The sequence below is a fragment of the Sinohyriopsis cumingii genome, chromosome 13, assembly GCF_028554795.1.
Source record: "Sinohyriopsis cumingii isolate HCF-2022 chromosome 13, ASM2855479v2, whole genome shotgun sequence".
NCBI lineage: Eukaryota > Metazoa > Mollusca > Bivalvia > Unionida > Unionidae > Sinohyriopsis > Sinohyriopsis cumingii.
Genome location: NC_142973.1, coordinates 38,769,170 through 38,795,226, shown reverse-complemented (window position 1 = coordinate 38,795,226; position 26,057 = coordinate 38,769,170). Strand labels below are relative to the sequence as shown.

The window sequence follows — 26,057 nt, the reverse complement described above, 5'->3', positions numbered from 1 at the left end:
TTGTTAATATTATATACTATATACCAATCGTGCATCTAAATCACTTAATTTTATATATTATAAATGTTTTGAATAAATAACCTTTTTCTAGTTTTAAATTATACATTCACAACCAAGTGTGGAAAAATACCGAAGTATATCCTCTAAATTCCCATCCAATAGATTGACTGAATATGAAATATACCGAAGGATATCCTCCCAACCAACGGATTGTTTGAGTATGAAATATACCGAAGTATATCCTCCCAACCAATGGATTGACTGAATATGAAATATATCGAAGTATATCCTCCCAACTAATGGATTGTTTGAGTATGAAATATATTCAAGTGTATCCTCTAACTTATTTCAAAGTAAAATGATAATGCAAGGACTAAAATTAGAAAGCGACGAATATTTAATTTGATTGTTCCTCAGCGATTTGAACAACTCTATGCATAGGTAGGGATTTCTTTCTTTCTTTCTTCTTCTTCATCTTCTTCAGCACTTTCCACTTAGTCCGATAAATCAACTCCCCAATCAATATCATCACGGATGAGGGGCCAATTTATCGTCCAAATTCAACTAATTTGATGTATTGTCTCTAAAAGTAAAGTAAAGTAGTCGAGATTACTAGAAGTTATGGATATGTTAATTTGGTGTACTAAGACTACTTAACTTCATTCCCTTATCGATAATATTTTCCCTGCATGTAATCGTTGTCTGTATGCATTTTATGTTCTTACATGCTCTCTCTCTCTCTCTCTCTCTCTCTCTCTCTCTCTCTCTCGAAATCCGCGGTTGATGATATTTTCTTTTCTTTTCCGGATTCATCGCTTTACCGCCGTTGTTTCCACTGCAGCCCGGAAACAAACGAAATATTAGAGTGATAATTAAAATGGCAGCCCCCACGGTCTGAGGAAATTGAACTTGTTTGGTTTTGTACAGCGTTAGATTTATATATGCTACTGTTGTTTGTAGAATTGTTGCACAGAATTCTCTCTCTCTCTCTCTCTCTCTCTCTCTCTCTCTCTCTCTCTCTCTCTCAGGTGCTTGATTTATTGTCACCCTGGTGTCCTCAGTTTTGACGCACCTTTTCAGTTGCTTGATCTATTGTGTCCCTGGTGTCCTCAGTTTTGACGCATCTTTTCAGAAATATACTTCTTTTACAGTGAAATCTCTGATTTTATTTGAAAAATTATTTATTTTATCAAAGTGTGCAATTCAAATAACATTGATATGTTTCTTTTTACTCATAGTCTGCTATCAACCAGATGACCCTTGCTGGAAAGTTCGTGTATTAACTTATATCACTTATTTGACGCTTTTGACAGGTTTTGTGGGGTTTAACACTATTTTTCAGCACATAATAGTCTATACAAGAACCACTTACCAGGAAGAAGAGACTGGCAAGCTCATATGCCAGCAAAAACCACTAATATCGCAGAGCAACCTTAATGGCACATAGAGAATGCATGGCTTGTAGGGAAATTATATCAAGTGTAGCATTCCTAAAAAAATTCGGGGTGATATATAAGTTTCTGCAAGAAACTGATAAAATGTGATTTTTTTTTAATACGCAAAGAAGTTTATGATAAATTGTTGTGAAAATTAGTGTATCATGTCACTCATATGAACCAAAAATATTCAAGCCTAACTAAGGTCAAGGTTACTACTGTATTTTCTTTGACTGTATGGTCTTGAACTAAGTAACAGAAAGGATCAAAAACCAACAGGTTCTGTAAATAACAAATAATTTATTTCCCATGAATGCAAAGTGAAAATTTAATAAGAACTTACAAAATTGTGAATTAAATCCCAAATAGTCCTAAAGGCTCTATAACAGGTCCAAAAGTATAAAGTATTCCAAACGAATTCCAGTGGTGTTCTGAATAATTATAATATTGAATTTGCTGATGTACTAATAGCATGAAATAATGTTAATATGCTAACAGTCTTAAAATATAACAATAATATAATCTGAAATTTCACTACATGAATGCAGATTACTCCCCAAATAGTGATTAAATCTGAAAGTATTATTGAGCTCTTTGAAATTCCAATGAATAATTTAAATAAATAAATCCTCTCAAATATTAAATGTGTTACGACTCTGTGGTCTTGAACTAAGTAATTGAAGAAAGCAAAAAGCAATGAGCATTGTAAAATTCAACAAATAATTTGTTTCTCTGGACTACAATGTGAAATTTTTTTTTAAAATGAACGTAAGTATTGCAAATTAAATTCCAAAAAATCCTAGAATTACAGACCTAAGTCCTAATGATTAATGTTCTGAATAAACTTTAGTTGAAATCCAAATTAAATCCAATGCTTTAAGGATTGATGTGCCTGTAGTGGCCCATACATTTGTGATGTGCCAACAGTCTTTTGTTGGATCACAATAATACAATCTAAGAATTAAATCCTTATTTGAAATTTCACTATAAATTCAAGTCTCTGTTTCCAAAAATGTTATTTTTGAAGAGCACTTTGTATTTCCAGTGAATAAATAATTTAAATAAACAAATTCCAGTCCAAATGAACTTATGGACACAACAGTAATACAATTGATTCTGCTAAGATCATAAAGAATGAATGAATAATTTCTAGAAAAACAAGATTATTTAGTCCTCTACTTGACCTCAGGTCGTGATTAGCATTTTTTTTAAAAACTATGACCTACAATTTTTGAGCTAAACTATTGATATAATAGGCAGGGAAAAGTGGAGTGGGATACCATCACCCAGGGAAGATATTACTCAGGGATGGCCAGTTAACGTAAAACACTTACTCAACAAATGAGAATATCTTAAGTGGACATGAGAAATTACATAAAGTTCAAACAGAAAACAATTGCACTTCTGAAAATCATAGGATGTTTCGCAATCATACCAGGGAAAGAATACACTTAACACAGTCACATTCAATAAGTAAAAAATTAAAAAACAGTGTGTGTTGTTTCGCGGGGTTTTTGTGATTTTTTAGCCCGTACTTTGTTCCAAAATTTGGATTTGGACCAAATATGTTTCACAACATTTCATTTGGCCACCACTTTGGCATATATGATACATGTCAAACATGATATTAAAGAATCATAAATGTAATTATATTTGTAATATTCACTGTTAATTTGTGACAGATATAACTGTTTTGTAAAAACAAAGATACCTTTTTGAACTATTTTGTGATGAATAATGAAAGCATGCTATTAAAATTAATAAAGTCATAACATGTTTCCTCAGGAATTTCTGTACATTCCATATGGAAAGTACTGATGTACGGTTACAGTGAAAAGTACCATGGTACACACCACTGGAAAAGATACTGCGGCATACTGGTTATATGGTGCACCTCTAAAATATAGAATGTGGTATATATTAGGTAGGCCAGGTATATTTATTGGGGAATTCCAATAACCTAGACCCAGACCCAAATAAATATGTTTACTACTATTAATAATGATCCTAGTATTAATCAATACACATAGAGAATATTGTAGCTATGTATTAGTTCATTACATAATTTTTAAAAAATCATCAATGATTGAGGTCAAGTAGAAAATGAACTTGAATTTGGACAAGACCAAGTCCAACATGCAATGTTATGCTACCAGTAGCATATATTGAAATAAAGATCTTGGATAGGCTAAATTGTGAGCAACATCCCTGCATATTAATGAGGTGATCTTGTATCCGATTAGCTGCAAACCTTATTTATAATCAGATTGTGATAGAGTTGAGTATATAATAAAGCTTATTTCATCAAAATCTCAGATGAGTTATATTATTGTTTATAGCTTTGTGGAATGTTCGGAGATTAAATTATAGTAATTCCATATTAAAACCATGTACACACATGGTACACTGCATACAGTTAGGGGCCCCAAGTGGCCGAGTGGTCTAAAGCACTCACCATTCCGGATCACTGCCATCTCACCTCTGTCTGCATGGGTTTGAGTCCAAGGCTCGGCTAGTGTGGGTACGTGGGAAAGCCTGCCAGTAGCTTCTCATGGGTCGGTGGTTCTTCCCTGGGTTTTCCAGGGTTCTTCCTCCACCAGTTATACTGGCCGCCATGTATAGCCTATCTTGTGCTGAAGAAAGGCGTTAAACCCTAGAACAACAACAACAACAGCATACAATTACTGTTTTTTCATAGAAGACTATTTAGAATCAGGTTTGGGGTTATGTTTATTCTTCCCCTTGCAGAAACAATGTGAACCAGGCAGTCAGTTGAATTTTAGAATACAAGATTCATAAATTTCAGTAGAACAGGTTATAAAAAACAAAATTATATAGGTCATAAAACAAGAACAAAATATAACCTATTTAGGAATATGATGAATGATTTGTAATTGAAACGGAATAAAAACATAAAATAACAATATAGCAAGAAAACCTCAGAGTTGATAATAATATTACAGTATGATTATTTATAGACTACCATTTTTACTACAATTTTGTAATTTTGTGGCTGAAGAGGTTTTTATTTAAGAAAAAAGCTCTACAGAAGATTTACAAAAAGTGCATTGTAGCCTCAAAGTTGAACAAGCAAACTTATCTCTGATGCAGACCAGTAAATATATGTAAGAATTTCTTTACATATTTAATTATGTGCAAGAAAAGAATTTGGTTTAGGAACCTATATAAATTTGCATTCACAAGCTGACATATTAGATGATATTGAGCCCATGTGGGCCTCATGTTTTGTAAGGTTGTTTTCTTTTGATTATTTGTTTAAGGATTTTACCTGTTTCCATTAATAAAAAATTGTAGTGGAAAGAACTATTAATCTTAACATATTTTATTATGTACCAATATTCTATTTTGAACTGCTGCCATTTTAATTTCTCTGTTTCATTAGCTCAGTAGTACAGCAGCAGTCAGTGTAGTAATCTATTATGTTCTCCCACATTATTTCAGATCAAAATAAATAGATTCCAACTTAGAAAATGGATTCAACTGGTACTATGGGTCAGGTCCTGAGCAGCAGGGTTGCACCTCTACTTGAGAACTTCCTGCAGGGGAGTGTCCTTGACACATCCAAAGATGTGCTCATTCACAGATTGCGTGGTCTCTGTGATAATGCAGAAAACCAACCTGAAATTTTCCATGACCATGAGATTGTCTTTGTCATGCGTAAGTCAAGTTATCATTAAAAGAAACAGTTGTAAATATTTATGCAACAGAATGGTTGATTATATGACAGTGTTTCATTATTAACTTCTTCTTTGAGGGATTATCATATAGTTTAAAACAGTGTGAGTGGTTATCTCAGATCCATATTAGATCCTTCAGCATCCAGCCTAATTTTAGCTCACTTGCCACTAAGGTCAAGTGGGTTTTTGGTGTGACTCTGCATCCCTCTGGAGGACATGTTTAGTTTAGGATCTGATATTGATCAAACTTCAAATGTAGGTTTATAAGATCAGTATCTTGGACAGGTTTGAATATCTATCGATATTGATATTCAGACCTGTCCAAGAAACTGGCACAGGATGGTAATTCAAGCACTATTTGTCAGCAGCTCAGATGAAATAATGGGTGGGAAGAGTTGTGAGTTCTAATCAATCATATTGAAGTTATTTTAATTCAGTGAACTTTAAATCAAGACTTATTGAGGAATTCTTTAAACCAAGAAACTTTAGAAATTAAAATAAATATTTCTATGAATGGACCAGAGCTTCAGGATTTCATTCCAGACACAGCTATCAACTGTTGGCTTAGTTCTGGTCCTGGTGGCAGGCATGTACATGGACATGTTTTGTCAAATCCAGCAGCCAAAACATATAGGATTGAAGTTGCCAAATGTGTAGTAGTATCAGGGCTTCCATTAAATTGATATTTTATGGAGTCCCGAGGGACCCCACATTTGAATTTTATAGGGTCCTTACAAGATGTTAAAGGGTCCGGGGAGGGGGGGGGAGAGATCAATAGAATTTTGGTGAAAATAGGAGTTACATCAGCAAAAGGTGCAGTCCCCTCTCACAAACATATTGGGTATACATCAAGTGGGTGAATATCCATTATAATGCCAGGAACAAAGAGACACAAAAGCTTGTTAGTTTTACTTACTTGTAATTCTTGAAATATTTGTGTGTTAAAATTGATGTCCCGTCAGTCGACTTGGCAACACACTTCACAAGGCCGTTATTTAGACAGTAATATATCGCACTCTCCGAAACAAAAATGTCGGGTAAGGTATCTTAATTACAGAACTGGATGATCGTGAATTTAATTTTAAAGTTTGCACTGAGCATTCATGTACTCAATCCCGAGTGCTGTAATTCATTACTCATATTCTTCTGAATATTTTAAAGTTTGTAAAACGGTGTTGATTTATACTTTTTTCTTTTCTGACATGTTTTGAAGTTTGCAAAGATCCATCTACTCTAACATTTTCCATTGTATAACATCCACAAGTCACACCGTAAAGGTTCTTGCTTATAATCTGGCACCATTTTCTATAAAACCATAGACTGGTCTGCCACCTAATTTTATTATAAATATAAAGAATCTGCAAGGCTAAGTTCAGATTGATGAAACCTGTCTGTTTTCTTGGAAATAAAATGGGTCATATACAGTTGCTATAAATAGACAACAAAGAAAATTCTTACACAGCAGTGATGTTTTTAAAGCAGATCCTCAAATTTATACAACACATTATGCTATACTCACATTCAGTATACCCAATGAAAAATAGTTTACGTCATTCTTGCAACTTTTAGTTCTAACTGATGTCAAAGGTTCCAGTTACGTTGTTTGCCTAGATTTCTTTAACATAAAAATAGTTCACATGATTGGTTTGCATCAACATTTACTTGTTTGTGAACAAATTAATTAATATTTTTTTAATACTTCTTTCAGAAGGCAATCCCAACCAGCAGCCAATATATTTCCATGCTCGTCATTCACTTATACATCCAGAGGCATGGTATGTTCCCTGCTTGCATAGGTTTACACTACATTTTTATATGCCCACCTTAAGGGTTTCATTGAAATAGCATGTTGTGATATCATTTATCTGTTTCTTCATCTTTTCCATAGTTTGCTTCTTCACAATAACTTTGCTTCGCTAACATCTGCCATCAACAAACTGTAAGTAGCTTGCATTTTGTGCAAGGAAGAAAGCCTGTCAATTTGAGGCTCAAATGTTATGGTGAAAGTCACAGAGACTGAATGAAGGAAAACCATTTGTCCTGACTTTGTGGATGGATTGAATTTGAGAAAAGAAAGACATCTAATCACTATGGGTTCAAAAGGTTAGGGGTCAACAGGAACTGAAAGAAGGAAAACATGTTTTCCACTAAACTGCTAAAGTTCTGTGCCATGTGCATTATCTGAGCTTTGTACATGACTTGCTTTTGAGAGAAATAAGACCCCTATTGATTTTGAAGTTAAAAAAATCAGAGGTCAAGGTCAGGAAGACTTTAAGAAGGACAACAGTATCCACAAAGAAATTTAAGTCCCATGCCACAAACCATGACCAAATCTGGCAGATGGCATGCATGTGAGATAAGAAAGGCACTTATTGATGTTGGGGTCAATTGGCCATAGGTTTGGGTCACCACAACTGAAAGAAGAATAATGGTTTCTACAAAATAACTTGTCTGAGTTCTTTTACCTTGACCAAATTTGTGCATTGCTTGCATTTGAGACAAGGAAGATGTTTATTGATGTGTGAATAAGGAGGTCAGTGGTCACAGTCACAATGACTCCAAGAATAGTCACTTCAGTGCTATACACCTAGTCAAGAATTCATTAGCAACTTTTTTGACAAACTGTTCGGCTGGCTTATAAACGAAACATGGGTGTTACATCTTTTAGTACCTTTGTACAAAACCAATCAATGGGGATCTCCTCTCCAGTGTCCTATGTGGTTAGAGCAACTGCCTCAGATGTGAGAGGTCATGGGTTCGAACCCTGGCCAAGTCATACCAAAGACTTTATAAAAATGGTACTAACAGCTGCCTCACTTGGTGTTCAGCATTAAGAGGTAAGTGTTTGAACTGATTGGCCTGGTGTTAGGATAATGTGACTGGGTGGGACATGATGCTATGTGTCTGCAGTATGATGCCCCAGTACTAGACATCATTTTAAACTGCCATGCTGCCGACATTGTAGTGATATGACTAAAATTGTTAAAGCTACATTAAAAATCCAAATCACATACACTCGCACAATCAATGGGGGTTTTGCGTAAAACTAATTTAATAATCCTATTTACCATAAGGAGGGCTTACAGTTTACAGTACTTATGATTCACTGTTAGTGGAAACTAATAATTGTCCAATGACACAGTCAAAGGGGTATATACATTTTGAAAGAAAAAAGTTTGGTTACATTTGGAAACTTTTATATAATATATTTAATCTGAACATCATCAGTTATTATTTCAATTTCAGTTTCATTTGTGAAGCTCACACTGACACACACCCACATAGTTCGTGCTGCCATCACTTTATGGTTAACCTTAGTTTTGTTTGTGTGTTTGTTTGTTTTACAAACAGACTTAAGAAAAACATTATTTCCAGATTATTAAAATTACACAACATTACATTTTTCATTATGTGTTATTTTACCTATGACATTATCACCATATTGAATGATAATGAACTTTGTCAAACACAGTTTATTAAAATTTGTTGCAATGCATGCAGTAAGATAAGTAATAGAAATACTCATCAGATTTTGATAGGTTTTGTTTGATTGGCTGTATACAATCCTATCAAATGCAACCTCACAGCTATTTAATACCAAGATGAAAAAGATGATTTAATTACGCAGTACATTCACCAGAGTCATGAATAGCCTTAGAGTTTTAAATTGTATGAACAAAGAGGTTTAATAAATAGAATGGAATTGCATCAGTGAACAAGATTTAATATTATGCAGCTATGGGTGCCTGTCACTTAGTGTAGAAAACCCTGAAGTTGTAACATATCCAATCAAAAAAGATTGAGATACCATTATATTGAAATTGTATTGCCTTTGCTGTCTGTTTTATTTATCGGAATTGTGTGGTTATTGCTGACTGTTTTGTTTATTTATTGAAGGCATCTAAGATATCTTGGAGTAGCAGAAATGGGGGACAAGAATAAGTTGACATTGATCAGACATTGTGTGGATGCAGGAGTATCCAGTAATGTTGTGGATTTTCTGAATGAGATGGGTTTCAAGTGAGTTTTAGTACTAATTTTCAAACATCAAAGACTAAAGTTTCATATTCCCTTCCCGCACCATAATTTAATCTTTTTTGTTTTTTTAATCATAGGCGAGCATCTCATTTTAAGTACTTTTTAAAGATGTAAGTGGTAGCAAGGATTTAGTTTTTAGATGAAAGAAATTAAAGTTTGGGTTTCTGACACAAATAATCAAAACTTATTCTGTGGAATGAGATACCTGACACAAGTAATCTAGATAATTATTCTGTCAAATGAGATATCTGACACAAGTAATCCAGATAATTATTATGTGGGATGAGATACCTGACACAAGTAATCCAAAGAATTATTCTGTGGAATGATATATCTGATTATTCTGTGGAATGATATATCTGACACAAGGAATTGAGAGAATTATTCTATGGAATGAGATATCTGACACAAGCAATCCAGAGAATTATTTTATGGAATGAGATACCTGACACAAGTAATCCAAAGAATTATTCTGTGGAATGAGATACCTAACACAAGTAATCCAGATAATTATTCTGTCAAATGAGATACCTGACACAATTAATCCAGATAATTATTATGTGGAATGAGATACCTGACACAAGTAATCCAAAGAATTATTCTGTGGAATGATTTATCTGATTATTCTGTGGAATGAGATATCTGACACAAGGAATTGAGAGAATTATTCTATGGAATGAGAAATCTCACACAAGTAATCCAGAGAATTATTCTGTGGAATGATATATCTGACACAAATAATCCAAAGGATTATTCTGTGGAATGAGATATCTGACACAAGTAATCCAGAGAATTATTCTGTGGAATGAGATATATGACACAAGTAAACCAGAGAATTATTCTTTGGAATGAGATATGTGACACAAGTAATCCAGAGAATTATTCTGTGGAATGAGATATGTGACACAAGCAATCCAAAGAACTATTCTGTGGAATGAGATATGTGACACAAGCAATCCAGAGAATTACTCTTCAAATGAGATATCTGATACAAGCAATCCAGAGAATTATTCTGTGGAATGAGATATCTGACACTAATAATCCAAATAATTATTCTGTGGAATGAGATATCTGATACAAGTAATCAAGAGAATTATTCTGTCAAATGAGATATCTGACACAAGCAATCCAGAGAATTATTCTGTCAAATGAGATATCTGACACTAATAATCTAAAGAATTATTCTGTGGAATGAGATGTCTGACACAAGTAAACCAGAGAATTATTCTGTGGAATGAGATATGTGACACAAGCAATCCAGAGAATTATTCTGTGGAATGAGATATGTGACACAAGCAATCCAAATAATTATTCTGTGGAATGATATATATGACACAAGTAATACAAAGAATTTTTCTGTGGAAAGAGATATGTGACAAGTAATCCAAAGAACTATTCTGTGGAATGAGATATGTGACAAGCAGTCCAGAGAATTATTCTGTGGAATGAGATATGTGACACAAGCAATCCAAAGAATGTTTCTGTGGAATGAGATATGTGACACAAGCAATCCAGAGAATTATTCTTCAACTGAGATATCTGACACAAGCAATCCAGAGAATTATTCTGTGGAATGAGATATGTGACACAAGCAATCCAAATAATTATTCTTTGGAATGTGATATCTGACACTAATAATCCAAATAATTTTTCTGTGGAATGAGATATCTGATACAAGTAATCAAGAGAATTATTCTGTCAAATGAGATATCTGATACAAGCAATCCAGAGAATTATTCTGTTGAATGAGATATCTGACACTAATAATCCAAAGAATTATTCTGTGGAATGAGATGTCTGACACAAGTAAACCAGAGAATTATTCTGTGGAATGAGATATGTGACACAAGCAATCCAGAGAATTATTCTGTGGAATGAGATATGTGACACAAGCAATCCAAATAATTATTCTGTGGAATGATATATATGACACAAGTAATACAAAGAATTTTTCTGTGGAAAGAGATATGTGACAAGTAATCCAAAGAACTATTCTGTGGAATGAGATATGTGACAAGCAGTCCAGAGAATTATTCTGTGGAATGAGATATGTGACACAAGCAATCCAAATAATTATTCTTTGGAATGTGATATCTGACACTAATAATCCAAATAATTATTCTGTGGAATGAGATATCTGATACAAGTAATCAAGAGAATTATTCTGTCAAATGAGATATCTGACACAAGCAATCCAGAGAATTATTCTCTCGAATGAGATATATGACACTAATAATCCAAAGAATTATTCTGTGGAATGAGATATCAGACACAAGTAATCCAAAGAATTATTCTGTGGAATGAGATATGTGACACAAATAATCCAGAGAACTATTCTGTGGAATGGGATAACATACTAGTGAATAGCAGTATGATGATGCATGCAAAACAGGACCACCTAACATACAATGGTAGAAACTTTTGGCTTTAATAAATATTCTCTTTAGAGTTTGAGTTGAATATAGCAACTAATTCTGAAGACATTAAATACTTTAAGACACAACCTTAACATCTTTAATACTAATGCTGCCATAGTCACTGCACAGCAGAGCGATTATTTATTCACAGGTAAAGCAAAAATTTTGAAGCAGTTGATTTTTGTTAATTATATTCTAATCAGTCATGCTGTTGTTACTTGATATGAATGGTTTATTAAAACAGTCATATGTTAGAAAATATATATGTGGGATTATATGAAAATTGATTTAATTGGTTTCTTGTATGGCTGTCAGGTTTTATTTTAACTGTAGGAGAAAAGCTTTTATCCACAATTTATTACATGATTTTCTGTAACTTTATACTGCACTTTTTCTTAGGATATTAAATCTATTCAAATTGTTATTATTGTTTTATTGCTTTTTGATTGAAAAGTACTATTTAAAAGCTATGACCTTTTTTCCAGAATAGATTATGAATTCATAGCCAAGGGATATTTTTTTCACAAAGGAAGAATGAAAGTCACAGTCTCCAAGTTATATAAGGCAAGTAGTTGTCATGCAAAGTGAACTTTACCATGTGGATAAAATGGCTTTATTTTACTTTCTTCTAAGGAAGTTAATAAGGAAGATTCACATGCAAGTGGAGGGATACAATGTTAGGCTGTCACCATGTCTGAGGTAATGACTTCTCCAAAGAGACCTAAGCCAGACTTGTTGTCAGCAAATAATGTAATGTAAAACTGTGTTAAAGCTAATGTTCTTTCAGATCCAGCACTCAAAAACATACAGGACTAAAATCAGAAAATTTATAATATCAAACATTGTTTTGAGAAAATTATGACCTTTATAAAATAAATATGTTATACATGTAATTATTTATGTGGATTAAATTCCATACAGCTCATTTATTCTAGGCAAATTATTTGGACAAGCAGAAAGGTGTGTGGGACATACAAGTTTTTTAAAACCACTTGTCTAGGACAAGGGGATGGGACAGAAAATTTGCTGCCAGTGATGGTGGACAATTTGTCAAAGAATTTTGGACAGTACTTAAATGTTGTCTTTAAAACTCTGTGACAGATGCTGTTGCACAACTTTAAGTTTACATCACATGTGAACGTTATATTTTACATGAAAGTCGCAGACTTGGTTGATTTGATATCCATGTGTTCCATGTGTCACATGTCAAGGTTATATTTTGCATGAAAGTCACAGACTTGGTCAATTTGATATCCATGTGTTCCATGCGTCATGTGTCAAGGTTATATTTTACATGAAAGTCACAGACTTGGTCAATTTGATATCCATGTGTTCCATGTGTCACATGTCAAGGTTATATTTTGCATGAAAATCACAGACTTGGTCAATTTGATATCCATGTGTTCCATGCGTCATGTGTCAAGGTTATATTTTACATGAAAGTCACAGACTTGGTTGATTTGATATCCATGTGTTCTATGTGTCACATGTCAAGGTTATATTTTGCATGAAAGTCACAGACTTGGTTGATTTGATATCCATGTGTTCTATGTGTCACATGTCAAGGTTATATTTTGCATGAAAGTCACAGACTTGGTCAATTTGATATCCATGTGTTCCATGCGTCATGTGTCAAGGTTATATTTTGCATGAAAGTCACAGACTTGGTCAATTTGATATCCATGTGTTCCATGTGTCACATGTCAAGGTTATATTCTGCATGAAAGTCACAGACTTGGTCAATTTGATATCCATGTGTTCCATGCGTCATGTGTCAAGGTTATATTTTACATGAAAGTCGCAGACTTGGTTGATTTGATATCCATGTGTTCCATGTGTCACATGTCAAGGTTATATTTTGCATGAAAGTCACAGACTTGGTCAATTTGATATCCATGTGTTCCATGCATCATGTGTCAAGGTTATATTTTACATGAAAGTCACAGACTTGGTCAATTTGATATCCATGTGTTCCATGCGTCATGTGTCAAGATTATATTTTACATGAAAGTCACAGACTTGGTTGATTGGATGTGTTCTATGTATCACATGACGAGGTTATATTTTACATCAAAGTCACAGACTTGGTTGATTTGATGTGTTCCATGACCAGATACACATCATCATGGCTTTTTGGGAGTATTCAAAACATTTTCTTTCATTTTCGTTAATTTGTTTGTGACACGTTTTTTTTTTTTTGGTCCTTTGGTTGACATTTTTTTCTGAGGGAATATATTAAGTACTTGCCTGACCAACTTACTTGGTTGAACTGCAGCCAGCATCCTCTGTGGCTTTAGATTTAACTGAGCCTTTCAGTTCTGTTTTTACAGTCTAGAGTGTATGGTTCATAACAATGTGTATAACTTACTGTTACTAATGTTTTTTTGGCAGAATTGATTCTCATCCATGTTTTAAAAATTTTCTTGGTACATCAACAGAACATATTATTATTATTCAGAGTTTTATCCTATAGGTAACTTTAATTTTCATATAGCAAGCATTATTCTCCTCATTCTGTTTATATTTCTTCAGTTTTCAATGCTGTCATATTGTCCTGAGTGCCATGATATTATCCATTCATCAAATTAAGTCTGTAAATGGTGCTAAGTTATAATGCATTGCATTATAAATACAGTAAGGATATCAGTAAGTATTCATTTTTAAGAGCTGTCCTTTTTGTCAAGGATTTTCATTGGAGTGTTCTGAGAATATTTTTTATGGACAGGTGCTCTTATTATATATTTCAAGTGCATTTATGGCAATTTCACTGTATGGACACATACATAACCTTGGATTTATTGCAATAAACCAAGCCTCTTGCATATTCCTCTCAATCAATAATTCTGGAACGGTGGGTCCATAACCATCGAACTCAACACTGGCAAGAGCACAAGATAACAATAGTGGCTGTTGGGTACTAACCACTTTTGATGATGCATGTGAATTATAATCTCTGTTTTCCTACATAATTATTCATCTGATGGATTTTAAAATTGATGGATACTAGATCTGAAGAAGTCAGTTAAAGCCAATACATTGGTAACAGACTTTTAGTATAGATCAATTTGACATGCAATATTCCCACATTCATGTATCAATAATGTTGGAGTTGCTTCCTTTTTAAGGTCAGAACATGTGCTATCCATTGTCAGCAAACCAAAACAGACTAAATCTTTGTAGCTAGAATTACACTCATAACCAGCCAGTCAAACACACCTATATGGTTGCACTGCTTAATTCATCATGGTAGCAGTCTTGAATGCTACTTTATCATTAGCATGATAGTGACTGAGTAGAACCCTGTATGGTTTGTACATATTAACACTTTAACCCCTGGAGGTTTTTCTTGTTTTTTTCTGAATTTTCGAGTAGGAAACACATTTTGAAAGCTATTTTTGAATACATCCTAAAACACCAACTTCCAGGTGATCTTCCATTAACATACTGCCTAGTTGTGTTAGAAACATCGATTTTCATTGGCTATTTGGCTCACGCATGAGCAGAAGGGTAAAAGTTGGAGTTCTTTCTTTTTTCTTTTTTTTCTTAATGGACCCATTATTTTCTTATTGAGACCCCTCTTTATTCCAAATGCCCATCTTATCCTACTTTTGCAAAGGTTCATCTGTCTGTTTGCACTTCATACCGATCAAATTTTGGGTAGAATAAAATCGGGTCCAAAAAAATGAGGTTTTTCCCTCTGTATTTTGTAGTGCAACTAGAAATTCCAGATTATTTGGTATCATTGTAGAGCTACATCTGTCTGCCTTTCTGTAATTCCACCCACTTTAGTGTATCATACATGACCTTGATGCTACAGAGCTTGGCAGTAGGCTACTACATCTTGCCACGTAAACTCATCACCAGGGTTAATGTGTTAATATAAACATTTGGCGTATGGCAGTTGCATAGTCATGAAACACTACATCAAGATCAACACGAAAAATCGATGAAAAAGAAAGATAAAAGACAATAAATATGTGTTTTAACAATACAAACATACATGTATAAGTGCAGCATTACTTGGATATATCAATGTGTGTAACCACAGGAATCAGGAATGGAAAACAACAAACATCATTTTGTGATTTTATAAAATAAAATTCAAAAGATCGAAAGATAAAATAAAAGAAGAATATTATAAATGAAGATTTTCATAAGTGTTACACAAATATTTAATATGTTTTCAGCAAATTTTGTATTGAGTATCCAGCTTCAAGAATCAGGGAAAAAATGGGTCTGTTGTTCCATGTGCAGCTTTATGAGTTAGCAAAAACAGGTGTTATCCACTTGACACAGTTTTCAGTGAGTTAGCAAAAATGGGTGTTAACCACTTGACACAGCTTTCAGTGAGTTAGAAAAAATGGGTGTTATCCACTTGACACAGTTTTCAGTGAGCAAAAACGGGTGTTATTCACTTGACACAGCTTTCAATGAGTTAGCAAATGTGGGTGTTATCCACTTGACACAGCTTTAAATGAGTTAGCAAAAACGGGTGTTATTCACTTGACACAGCTTTAAATGAGTTAGCAAAAACAGGTGTTATTCACTTGACACAGCTTTCAGTGAGTCAGCAAAAAGGGGGGTTATCCACTTGACACAGCATCATGTAGAAAGAAATATAACTGTAATAACTTATGACTCCTCATTGGAAATGAAAAAGGGTATTGGCATTCTAAACAGACACAGAAAATAATGAAGCACACGGTTGACTGAATTCCAACAGTTATATGTCCAGGCAGGAAAACATTTAGCTACTTAAAAATGTTCACATAAAGTGCACATTGTAGTTGCATGCAACAGTTTCACACTGGCACATACGTACAAGTGTCAGACAAGCAAGGTCACATTCTTAGATATTTGAGGTGTATAAATGAGTGGTTATCAGTGTGTTTACACTCCTATGCACGTGGAACCTTTGATGTTTCTTTAAACTGTTTTGCTATGACTAGTTTAGACTATCCTCCAGGCCTGATAATGAGTCTTGCATTACACACATCTGAATAGCACCCCACACTGTCTGAAACTTCTGCCTAAGACTGCCCACTGCCCTATACGATCCAAGTAGGGCAAAAGCAACAACTCAGATGTTCACTGCATTGTATGGTTTTAACAAGAATTTGGGCTGACCCTACAGACAAATGCAACTGTGATGCAGGCTCACCCTACACATTAATGCAACTGTGATGCAGGCTAACACATGAATGTGACTGTGATGCAGGCTAACACTACACATGAATGTGACTGTGATGCAGGCTAACACTACACATGAATGTGAGTGGGATGCAGGCTAACACGACACATGAATGTGACTGTGATGCAGGCTGACCCTACACTTGAATGTGATTGATGTAGGCTGACCTTACACATGAATGTTATTTTGATGTAGGTTAACCCTACACATGAATGTAACTGATGTAGGCTGACCTTACTTACAGATGCGACTGCAATGTAGACTGACTCTACACATGAATGTGACTGTGATGCAGGCTGACAGTAGACATGAATGTTACTGTGTTGAAGGCTGACACTACACATGAATGTTACTGTGATGTAGGCTTACACTAGACACTAATGTTACTGTGATGAAGGCTGAACGTACACATGAATAATACCGTGATGTAGGCTGATCCTACACGTAAATGTTACTGTATTGAAGGCTGACACGATCCGTGAATGTGACTGATGTAGGCTGACAGTAGACATGAATGTTACCGTGATGAAGGCTGGCACTGCACATGGATGTTGCTGTGATGTAGGCTGACACTACATATGAATATGACTGTGATGTAGGCTGGCATTGCACATGGATGTTACTGTGATGTTGGCTTACACTAGGCATGAATGTGACTATGATGTAGGCTGATCCTACATGTGACTGTAATGTAGGCTGATCATACACTGTGACTGTGATGAAGGCTGACTCTACACATGAATGTGACTTTGATGTAGGCTGATCCTACCCATGATTGTGATGTAGACTGACTCTACACATGAATGTGACTGTGATGTAGGCTGATCCTAGACATAGATGTGACTGTGATGTAAACCAACTCTACACATGAATGTGACAGTGATGTAGGCTGATCCTACATGTGGCTGTAATGATATAGGCTGATCCTACACATGAATGTGACTGGTGTCAGCACATTTCCTTATTGCACTTGGCTGGGATATTTAATCTATAATTAGCTCATGTTATGATGCCAAAGGACAATTAAATTATCAATAGTTGTCAAAATAAATTCAGCTTATCTGGTGAGTAAGCAATTAAATAGGTTCTTTTGGAAGTGCTAGCAGGCATTACCATGATAGGTTTGCTGACCATTTTCATGTTTGCATAGAAGAGGCATTACCATGATAGGTTTGCTGACCATTTTCATGTTTGCATAGAAGAGGGCGTATCACATTTATAATAATTAGATTGAAACCAAGTTAAAAAATAAAACATGAATTTCACTTGACAAGACTTGTTTTATGAGGTTTTAACTGTGTTGCCACCAGTAGACATGTCCCTAAAAGTAATTTCCTTATTTACAAGTTTGTTGCATTTTTGAGACACTCCACGTATGTCAAATTTTCACAACTTGAGGTGAATTTTCCCAAAGGAAATATTAGAAAAGGGAGGGTTGCATTGCATAAACCTCACATTTATGATGCAAAAGGTACAAAAATAAAATCTTTTTCAACTGTTACGTTACAGAAAAATTTGTAAACGTATTTATTTGGTTACGTTGTAAGAAATCCACACAAAAAATACAAAATGGACAATAATTAATCTTCAGTCCATCATATATGGAGAGCCGAATATTCATCCCAGCCCAGTACTTCAAAAACTGATGGTGATATCTCTCGAATGGGGTTGTAGGCTTGGGGGAAAGTTCTGGGTGAGCTGGCTCTTCTCTTGAAGCGGAGGGCTGAAAATTGGTTGATTGAGTTCAGATAGTGACGTCCCAGTTCTTAAAGTATTTTGTATTATTTTTTATAAAGACAGTCTTACAAAACACATGATTTTTTTTATTAAAATTTGTGAATTTCATGATGCTGGTTCCACATTAACGTGTGCTACCACCCTTTTCAGTGATAAAATGAGTAATATATCTTTCATCCATTTACCAATTTTGATCATAAATTTTAAATGTTAAGTACATGTAGATAGGAGTTTAATTTGGCCATTTTTAGAACAGAATGGAATCCACACCTTCCTTTGTGTTATAAGCAGGTTCATAAGATATCAGGGCATGTGCAAACAAGGTTGTGGCATCCCTGTATTTTCATCTTAGGCTTTAAATTTATATATGCTAGGAATGTCTGTCTTTGTAAGAACTGAATATTGCAGTCAAATTGCTTGGGCAATAAATGAAGAAAGGACTGTTCTGTTTTAAAAGTTTTCTATATTTCTTCTTTTGTTTATGAAACTGTTTATTTTAATACATTTTGATCCACAGATATTACAGCCAGGATCTACAGACCAAGCGGAGCCAATTTCCCAGTCTCACCTAGTGGAGCTTAGTGTGGTGGCACCTCGTGTCCAAGAACAAATTGGGGAGGACATGAAAAATTTTGCTGAACAACTCAAACCGTATCCTTTTACATTTCTCACCAAGATTTTTTGAACAGTTAAACACTAGTCTGATCATCCAGGTTTTGGTTCTTCCAAACATGTGATTGATAGACATATCTAATATACAGCCAAGTTAGTGTATACCAGTTGCATGGAACCATACAATAAGCCCCTATAGACAGATGGTGTTTATGTTAAGGTAAAAGTTATGCCAGCAGATTTGAATGAAATAATAAGGCTTAGATGGGTAGATGGCTGGCTGGCTGAATTGGTGGACAGATGGATGGATGGATTTTCTTTGTGTTAGTGGATGTGGACAACCAAAAATAATTTTTTCATTCAGTCCAAAAACGTAAATATCCCATAAATATGTCCAAATAGCAAATATGTTAGTAAATTATGTTTCTCCGGCAAATACATTACCTATCTCTGAATTCAGCTGTTCCGGAAAGATGGAAAAATGTCTTAAGTCTAAATATTATAGAGACAAAGGGAAGCAACTCTAAACATCTTAACTCCCCTCTCGACCCTCTAGGTGGCTGCCTGTATATTTGGTTTCAACCAGCTATTTACTGTTGCTGCTCTATGCTTGGATATCCTCCAGACAGTCTCGTTAAATTCTACAAATAATATAGCTTACATTGTATCATCCGCATTTTTTTTCTCACTGGCACAGTAAGTAAAAATGTTTTATATGGTTCATATAACATTTATGTAAAAAATTTTGAATTTGTTGATATTTTTAAAATTATCATACCATTTGTTTATGTCACATTTGACATCAAATGCCAAATTAATTTTCATCAGTGGAATTTCCCAGATGCTGTTTTTAGGCGTTTACTTTAATTATAACTCGTTTGCATAGTGTGGTTGGATTTATTTCAATTATACATACATGCATGCATGCATGCATAAATACATACATACATACATACATACATATATGAATGTTGTATGCACTTATTTCTTTATTTTCATTAATTACAAAAGTGACATCATGGTACAAAAAATACAGGAGAATAAAAGTAGTAGAGGATGTTCACAAAACGTGCCTGCTCTCTCATTTGCTCTTCATGCTTAGTCATTTGCTATTTATTACACATTTGTAATGTGGGTGCAGTATGAACAGAGAATGCATGGTCTAATGGCCTTAAAACAGCTCAAAGGGGCACAAAAAAAGAGCAGTATGTATTTCTTCACAGTATGAGGTACTGAGCCTGTGTCCTGCTTCAAAATCTCTCACAAATCTCATGGAGGATGCCAAGATGCCCCCTCCACCCTCCCATGAAGATTCAGAAGACAACACTAGATCTTAATACAGTTGGAATGAGAGATGAGTCCAACCAATGGCTAGAATTGTGCATGCTCACTCTAATAAAATAAGGCTTTATTGTCAAGATTGTTGACAATTGAACAGGATGCTTTGCAGTTTCCCATTCAGTATTGGCCTTTATGTCTGCCCACGAGGTGAGACAGTCTTATGTCAAATACCATCCTGCATGTGAAGAATTGTACCATCTCCGTCTATGTGGAGTGAATATACAATACCCTGTAATTCTGTCCATGCATGACTGTAATCTTGCCAGATCTGAGGTTGTATTATTTGACTCATACAGCTGGCTGGCCAGACCGAATGAACCATAATTTGACTTAATGTATGGATTTATTGACGGCCTTCTATATGTACCACCCAACCATCATGGCATTTATCATCTGCCTTATGCCATTCCAACTGTCAACCAACCTGTCAAGCCCTATGAACATGAAGTATATGATTACAGTGGTCATGATTCGCTTATCACAGACTGCCCACACCCTATTCAGTTATCCCCGTTTGTTTGAAGTTTGAATTAAGAAGTTCAGAAAACAGGTGGCACAAGAGTTGTTACTACGTATGTCAGCACAAGCTCCCTTATCCTGACATCCTGCTCAGGGATTGTTCCAAAGGGACAATCATCAGCATAGATACATTAAAGGCAATTCCAAAAGACAATGGAATACCCTTGGTCAGGCAAATTATAGGCAGCTGTAGATCTCAACTTCTCATCATTAGGCAGGGAGGGGAGATTGAAATGTTTCTCCTCCAAGTATCCTGCTACCTGTCAGTGACTTACACTTTCCGTTGGTTCCTGATGCCTTTTTTGTCTGGCGTTCATTTGGCTTTTGACATCTCCTTCATGATGGAAAACCCAAGCGATGCCATGAAGGCAAACATACCACATAAGGAGATAAATCTTTACTCATAAAACGGGCAGTGGAGATTTTACAAAAGCCATACATTCAAGGCCTCTGCTCTGTTTCTGGTTGTGAAGTCTAATTGTAAATTGAGACCTATAATAGACCTCAGCCAATTCATTTTGGCTTTAAATTCAAGATGGAGATGCCAAATTCAGTCCATCTTAATAGGTTGGATAATAAACAGTGAAAAGTCATACTTTATTGCCTCTCAAGATTTTATCTTTTGTGATGTGGAATATCTTACACTCCTTGGTCTCATACATCTTTCACCTAAGCATGTCAAAAACAAAACTTTCATCTTAGCAAGGGAGTTTCTTCAACTCCTCAACCTGTTCAGTGCGATGGCAAATTTGTTACCCATTGGCTGCCTTTTCATGCACTCATTACAAATAGCCATTCTATCCTAATCATGCACTCATTACAAATGGCTCTTCTATCTTAATCATGCACTCATTACAAATGGCTCTTCTATCCTAATCATGCACTCATTACAGATGGCTCTTCTATCTTAATCATGCACTCATTACAAATGGCTCTTCTATCCTAATCACACACTCATTACAGATGGCTCTTCTGTCTTAATCATTCACTCATTACAAATGGCTCTTCTATCCTAATCATGCACTCATTACAGATGGCTCTTCTGTTTTAATCATGCACTCATTACAAATGGCTGTTCTATCCTAATCACACACTCATTACAGATGGCTCTTCTGTCTTAATCATGCACTCATTACAAATGGCTCTTCTATCCTAATCATGCACTCATTACAGATGACTCTTCTATCCTAATCATGCACTCATTACAGATGGCTCTTCTGTCTTAATCATGCACTCATTACAAATGACTCTTCTATCCTAATCATGCACTCATTACAAATGACTCTTCTATCTTAATCATGTACTCATTACAAATGGCTCTTCTATCCTAATCATGCACTCATTACAAATGACTCTTCTATCCTAATCATGAGCCATATATATCAGAATATGACATCAAAAACTTCCTTCTGCAGTGGCAAGACAGGAACTGGCTCACAGTAGGAATACCCCTTGACAACCGACAGCTGGAAATCACAATTTGTACAGATGCCAATTTGCCAGAAGGGGAGCACACTTGCTACTGGACTTTATGACAGTGGCAAGTGGACATCTTGAAAGATGTCTTTTCACATCAAACTCATGGAAATGAAATCTATCCCCAATGTCTCCAACAACTGAGTGTAATGCTTGCCTAGACAAATGATCCTAATACTGTTAGACTGTTCAGTAGTGATCACATACTTCATCTAATGGAGTGACAAAATTACAGGACGTTTGTGTCATGGTATAGAATTACCTTCTGATATGCCCAAAACCAGGTAAATATTCAGGTATACCACATCCCAGGATGGCTCAACATTTTAGCTGACTAATGGTTAGAGAGAGGACAGCTGCTTCATACTATGTGGTCTCTCCCTTCTTCCATATTCTTTCGAGTTTGCACCCATGTGGCCACCCAATGATACATCTTTTTGCGATAAGGTGGAACAACAAATTGCCTACCTTCATCTCCCCTTTCGCCATGTTTTCATTTGAGTGCTCAACATCAAAGGAAGCCGACACAGCCAACAACACTAGGCCAATTGGTTATTTAAACTACATATGAATGATCTCTTACTTAAACCACTGTCCATCAAGTTGCACCATCAGTACTTTCTGACAATCATGTTGTTAACACAGTGGCTTAAGAGAGGTAAAATCCAACTTAGACCCCCCCCCCCTCGGTTCCTGGACTTCCTAACCCATCAGGAGCTGTGAACACGGCGCAGGCGCTTGCTTACCATGCAGCTAATGATGCAGTAGAACCCCTGCTTCAGTCACTGTCCCAGAAAAGAAAGCAAGGAGAGTATAACAGTTATAACAAGGAAATCTGGGCAAAGATAGCCAGATACTCCGTTGATAATGTTGTTGCCAAGGCAGCCCACAAATTCAGTAGCGACCTGAGTTCTACAGTCAGTGAGACCACTGTACAGAGTATGCAGGACCAATACATAAAGTTAAAAAAGCAAGATGGGCAAGAACTTACTAATTACCCAAATCACCCCGGTGCAATCCTTTTGATGCTTGGAAGCATGCTTGATGCGGAGATACAAGATTGGAGCAAGCAAGTTAGAATTAATGGAGGAGTGATCAGTATTAGGATTGTAATGGCTGGAGCAGAGGCTGTGATCACCAAGGATGCTCACAACCAGCTGGCACATTAGTGGACACATCAGCATCACCAAGCATTGGGTGAGGTTGCTACTGTCTTATAATAAATTGTGATCAGACCGGGTGACAACTGGTGCCAGGTGGCGACTGGACGATGGAAGCCCGTGGATATAAGCAAGTGTCAGTTTCCACACTTGATGACAAGAGGCAGATTACATTTTTACATGTGCTAATGGAGAATTGTATTAAGTCTTTTTCAGTGAACTATACCTGTGAAATCTCCTGGCTCTAGTTGTATTTCTCTCAACAGGTGTAACTTTCACTGAACTCAAAAAGTTGGATTCTACCTGTCTTGTTTGGGGATTTTATTGTATCCTTAAATGACTAACTGCAGGTGATAATATCATGGATTGTAATTCTATTAAGTCTTTTTCCCAACAGCACAGTGTAGTCAGGTCAGACCCCACCTGTAAATCCTGAAGATTTCACTGTGTAGTGTGGTGTATTGACGAGATCCTACAGAGTGCAAAATAGTACACTTTGTGTGTGCAATACTTGAAAATGGCTTTCCATATTGAAAACAAATTTTCTGTACACCTTTATTTCAGTAATATTTAAGCCAATTTGATTTCAGCATTTTCCAGCAATATGTAGCAAGTCCTTGTTTTACTGAAACACAGATATTGAGAGATGTAATGTGAGGTAGGTTTATATTCAGTCATTGTCAAGTTTTCTTATATGTTCACTTAGGGCAGTTATTTGAATGTGGTCAAATTTCCTCAGACTCGTTATGTTGAAGATAACAAAGATTACATGATATTAACTGATTTAGATTTATTTGCTCTTCTTATAAATTTATTTGTAAACATGAACATGATCATCAATATATATATATATATGTGTGTATGTGTGTATATATATATATATATATATATATATATATATGGACTAATTTAAAATCAGCATGTGTTACAGTTATTCTATTAATCAACAATACATGGGATTCACATTGGGAATTAAAAACTTAATATTTGATATTGGTGTTCCCAGTGTTGTTTTGTTTGACGTTTTTCAGTTTTACCAGACAAACAGAGAGACATATATAGATAAGTAAGTAGATAGAAAGATATGCTTTCCTTAACCAACTCCTAGTCTTGTCCTGTTGGAGAAGATTGACCACAAACGTCTTCAGCAGTCATTAGAAAGCAGATAGATGGACACTGTGGATTTGAAAAAGATTTATGTATGCAATGAACCAATTACAATTGGACCAGTTGTACAATTATGTGAAGACAGTTTATTGGGAAAAGATGTACGAAAAGGCCAGAATGAGACATTTTCAATTTGTGGGGTTCTGGAGATGTTTCTAAATTTGGTGCATGTTCTTTCAAGCCCTTGAAAGAAAATTAAAAATGAAAATATGGAGTTGAAATCCTGAAAACATTTTAAAAATTCCTTTGGGAAAATATTGCCTGTTCGTTTCTAGATCGGAAGTTAAGGAGTTGAGTTCTGGGACTTTTTCTCTAAACAGACTGATCCTGCCCCAAGAGATGTATATTTAATCAATGGAGATATGATGGCTAGCAGTTAGCATGCTGGACTTGCCACCAGAAGGGTGGGATTTAAACCTTACTCAAATCAATGGAGACATGATGGCTAGCAGTTAGCATGCTGGACTTGCCACCAGAAGGGTGGGATTTAAACCTTACTCAAATCAATGGAGACATGATGGCTAGCAGTTAGCATGCTGGACTTGCCACCAGAAGGGTGGGATTTAAACCTTACTCAAATCAATGGAGACATGATGGCTAGCAGTTAGCATGCTGGACTTGCCACCAAAAGGGTGGGATTTAAACCTTACTCAAATCAATGGAGACATGATGGCTAGCAGTTAGCATGCTGGACTTGCCACCAGAAGGGTGGGATTTAAACCTTACCCAGATCAAGTATAGTCACCTGCTGTTGTGGGTCTCTGGGCTTGGTACAGTATTCTGGTTGCCTCTGCAAGATATAACCTTTCTTCTGTTGCTATGTCATTGAACGCCAAGCAAACAGAATTTTTTTTAAATTAAAGATATGAAGATTCAGAGTTGCATTGTTTTTATAGTTACTTCTCAAAACTTCAAGAACATGTTATAATGGCTATGTACAATATATTTTCTTTGATAAAATGAGGGGGGCAGGTGCCCAGCTTAATATGTTTGTGATAAAGTAGGGGGTACACTATCTATCGGTCAAAGATTACATTGGTATATATTTGCCAATTTTTTTTATATTGAATCTGGCTTTATCATCAAGCATGGATTTATCGTTGAATAAATATGACAGTGTACCTGGGAATAGAAAATGGACTGGTATTTATAGTTACAATTTGTTTTCATTTTAAATACATGTACATTTGTATATGGGGGAAATAAGTCATATGTTGGGCATTAATTTGTAGGAAATAGCTTGCATCCCTGAAGAGGGTTGCTGG

The 26,057-nt window shown here is 35.4% G+C and overlaps 1 protein-coding gene across 4 annotated transcripts; it reads left to right on the top strand.

Moving 5' to 3' along the window:
• Positions 1–846: 846 nt before the first annotated feature.
• LOC149785243 (mediator of RNA polymerase II transcription subunit 18-like) lies at positions 847–25,668 on the top strand. 4 transcript variants are annotated; one of them, XM_089979086.1, is made up of 7 exons: positions 847–916; positions 4,899–5,114; positions 6,843–6,909; positions 9,032–9,154; positions 12,075–12,153; positions 19,035–19,168; positions 24,734–25,668. In XM_089979086.1, the coding sequence occupies exons 2-7, from the start codon at positions 4,928–4,930 to the stop codon at positions 24,792–24,794; spliced, it is 651 nt and encodes a 216-aa protein (XP_089835212.1). In that variant the 5' UTR covers positions 847–916; positions 4,899–4,927; the 3' UTR covers positions 24,795–25,668. The 4 variants fall into 4 exon arrangements, with proteins under 4 accessions (XP_089835212.1, XP_089835213.1, XP_089835214.1 ...); XM_089979087.1 differs by having other exon boundaries at positions 863–921; XM_089979088.1 differs by having other exon boundaries at positions 863–928.
• Positions 25,669–26,057: the final 389 nt, after the last annotated feature.